This window comes from Nanorana parkeri, unplaced genomic scaffold, assembly GCF_000935625.1.
Source record: "Nanorana parkeri isolate BGI_ZX_2015 unplaced genomic scaffold, ASM93562v1 scaffold43, whole genome shotgun sequence".
NCBI lineage: Eukaryota > Metazoa > Chordata > Amphibia > Anura > Dicroglossidae > Nanorana > Nanorana parkeri.
Window position 1 is genome coordinate 1,190,013 of NW_017306311.1, and position 3,401 is coordinate 1,193,413.

General features: G+C 42.7%; 1 protein-coding gene across 1 annotated transcript in view; it reads left to right on the top strand.

The window, feature by feature from the left end:
• TMEM55A (transmembrane protein 55A) overlaps positions 1–3,401 on the top strand; it is a 43,085-nt gene that overhangs the window by 30,122 nt on the left and 9,562 nt on the right. Inside the window, exon 3 of the mRNA XM_018572095.1 lies at positions 1,796–1,902. Coding sequence (XP_018427597.1) covers positions 1,796–1,902 — 107 coding nt within the window. The remainder of the gene's footprint in view (positions 1–1,795; positions 1,903–3,401) is intronic.

Sequence of the window (3,401 nt, forward strand, 5' to 3'; positions counted from 1 at the left end):
GTTCGTTCACCTCTCGATCCTGTCACGGCTCTCTGCCGTGGCAGGGGAGGGGCTGGGTTTTCCCCCCCCCCCCCCCAACCCCCCCCCCCCCCTCCGTGGATGGGAGGGAGGGGGGAGGGGACACCTCCCTGAAATTACTTCTTTCAGGTTGGGATCCCCGAGTACCCTGCAAAGGAACAAACATGCACATTTGGCTGCTGTAGAATTGCATCTTTGTTTTATGAAAAAATACTTAGCAGACAAATTATGCATGCACTGCTGGCCACCTTTATGGCTCCGTTCCCATTTATGCAATACAGGAGCGCGTGCAAGGTCATACACAATCCCACATTTCATGTTACAATGTTAGCTGCACTGGGATGCCAAGTCATCAAATGTGCATTGTATCACACCACATCGCATGGTAACCTATTACCATGTAATGTGGTGCCATGCAATTTTTGAAAAAATTGCAGTAAGCACTATTAAGCTTTTTGAATGGCAGAGATGTAAATGAAGGCTTAAAGTAACATTGAACCCTCAGATTTTTTAACATAAAACAATACTGTAATGTGTGCCTTACTGTAATCCATGGTTGTTTCCCTTCTCTTTGCTGCTCTTCCTTTTAAATCTGTATCTTTCAAAACCTAAACACAGACCAGATGTGGGATACTAGAGGCCATCACCTAAAATTGGTGGAAAAAAAATTCCAGCACAAGTAAGATCAGTTAGGGTCTGGAACTCACTGCCACTGGTGGTGATTTCAGCAAATAATGTGGAATTGTTCAAGAAACTTTTGGACGATTTCTTAAGGGACGGTAATATACAGGGGTACAGGTAATATACAGGGGTACAGGTACTCCTAGAATGAGATCCTAATAGGTTGGACTTGATGGACTAATGTCTTTATTCAACCTCAAATACTATGTAACTATGTAACTATATCTGTTCTCATGCTGGGCAGAACTTCTGTTTTGCAGCAGACTGCCTTATCCCTGAAATGGATACATGGTTTCTGTGTGTAGGTACACAACCTGAGCCAGCACTACAGGAAGAGGCACTCAGCTGCAAAGGGAAGTTCTTCCCAAGCATTAGAAGACATGAGAATATAAAAGGAAGAGCAGCAAAGAGAAGGGAAACAACCATGCATTACAGTAAGGCACACATTACAGTATTGGTTTATGTTAAAAAATCTGAGGATTTAATGTCACTTTAATGAAGACGCACATTAGTACAATTTTGTAGCCCTCAGAGGAAAAAATAAGAAATTTACAGCTCAACTCTGTCCTCAGCTCTTTGACTCCATTTTCATCCCTTTACCCATGCTAGGGTCGCTTTCTAACCTCTTGGGTTGGATGATGCCCGCTGTCATGCATCTTCTTCCTCTCTGTCCTGGCCATCATGGCTACAACTCCTGTAGCCCTCTGGACTATGTGAATTTCATCTGCATTCATCTTTAACTGATTGTGAGCTTAAGACAAGAATGGACATGCCTACAAACATTATCTCACAAGACCTTTTAGAGGCAGCATGGAATGCCGGGAGAGGAAGCCACAGAGGAGCGTCACATGTCACATGTGGGTAACGTGTAGGCACCATTGTACTCCCACAGACCAGTGCTACAAGCCCTATTGGAATGAATAGGAAGGTAGTGTGACTACTACTTTACAGTACTTTTTCAGGTATGAGAAGCACAAAAAATACAAAGCAAATGGAACATGTGTAAGAGGGGGTTACAAACAGAATTTTAATTCTTCATATGCCTTCTTCATATTTGCTTCAAGTAATTACTCCCCCTTGTACTTTTTCATTTCAGCCAATCAAAACCCCTCCCTCAGGGAAGAAGTATGTCAGGTGTCCTTGTAACTGCCTCCTTATCTGCAAGGATACATCACGGCGAATAGGATGTCCGCGACCTAACTGGTACGCACTAGGCCTCAAAAAAAAGTATAAATTAATTTACTCATTTTAACAAATATTAATGACCATATTAGATCTCACGAAGAGTACAAATCTTTTTTTTTTCATTAAATAAATCCATACATTTATTTATGAGCTTCTTGTAGTCTACTGTCTATGGACTGAACTGTTCTGACAATGAATTATGGTTGCTGTGTACATCCTGCAGACACCACTAGCTTTGCATCATGATAAAATTGAGAGAGCCATGCTTCAATTATCACGCTGCCCAGCTTCATCCTGGTAATGTCTGTGCTTGAAGGAGTCTAAGGAGATTAGCCTGAGACTAATGTATAATTTTCTACCTTCTGTAATCTGCATTTATAATGAGATCCTTTATCATACCTATAGAAATTCCATTGAAGTAGAAAAGATGGAGTTGCGCTTTAATTAGCAAGTTCATCCAAAAAGCAAAATTCCCATTTTGTGTGGAGATGGTGCCGGGCTGATTTACATCCAGCCAATTCTAACTCCGACTCCCATCATTGAGGTCCCAACTTCAGAGTTTCTGTCTCTAACCTTCTGCAGGGGACGATTATTAGTGTTTTATGTCTTACTGCAGCATTCTTTATATCACATTATGGAAAGTCAGTAGTGGAGTGTCGTCAGAGTTCCTGCAAGATAGAACAATTTGTATTCTGGTAATAATGGCCTTTTTAGGAACCTCCAGTTTTGTCAAGAGGGAAGGAGCTCCTGACCATGGAAGATGATTGATACTTCCCTGGGCTCCCATGGGCTGCCTCATTAAAACTGAGCTGCATGCAGATCACTAAAGACACACAGCAGATAAGTCAAAATTGTTCTCAGTGAAAGTGAAAGAAAAGACCACATTTGGGGAAAACCCAAGAATAGATGAAAAATCCTCCAATGGGTGCACTAGTTCTGGTGCCCCTGCTGACCAGCAAGGATTGCCCTCTCTTTGGAAAGTTTTTCTCTCACTTCCTGTTGTGGTAATCGGACAGGAAGAGAAGAGAAATCTCCCCAATGGGACACATATGGCACAAAATAAACACTGCCAGCGGTTATAACTCTCTTCTTTACTCTATCCAAAGCTGAAGAAAAGGTTTTGACTTTAAAGCATACATTGGTGTCACCTCTCTACCTAAAACCTGCTGGTTAGAGAATAAAGAAGCAGTTCTCTCTGCTACGTAGAGGTATCACTGTAATCACAGTGGCCTACTGGTTAGTACTACTGCCTTTTAGCACCTAGGTCCCTGTTTTGAATCTTATGTGCATGGAGTTTGCATGTTCTCCCTTTGCTTGCACAGGCTTTCCCCAGGTACTCTGGTTTCCTTCCACAATCCAAAGACATGCTGGTAGGTTAATTGACTTCTGTCCAAATTGGCCCTGTATGTGTATGTATGCCTGTGAGACGGTCTTTGATTGCGTGGCCGGATTTACTCTCTTTGCTGCCCTAAGGCTAGGTTCCACAGTGCGCCCCCCTCCCCTGCCAAACCCCCCCC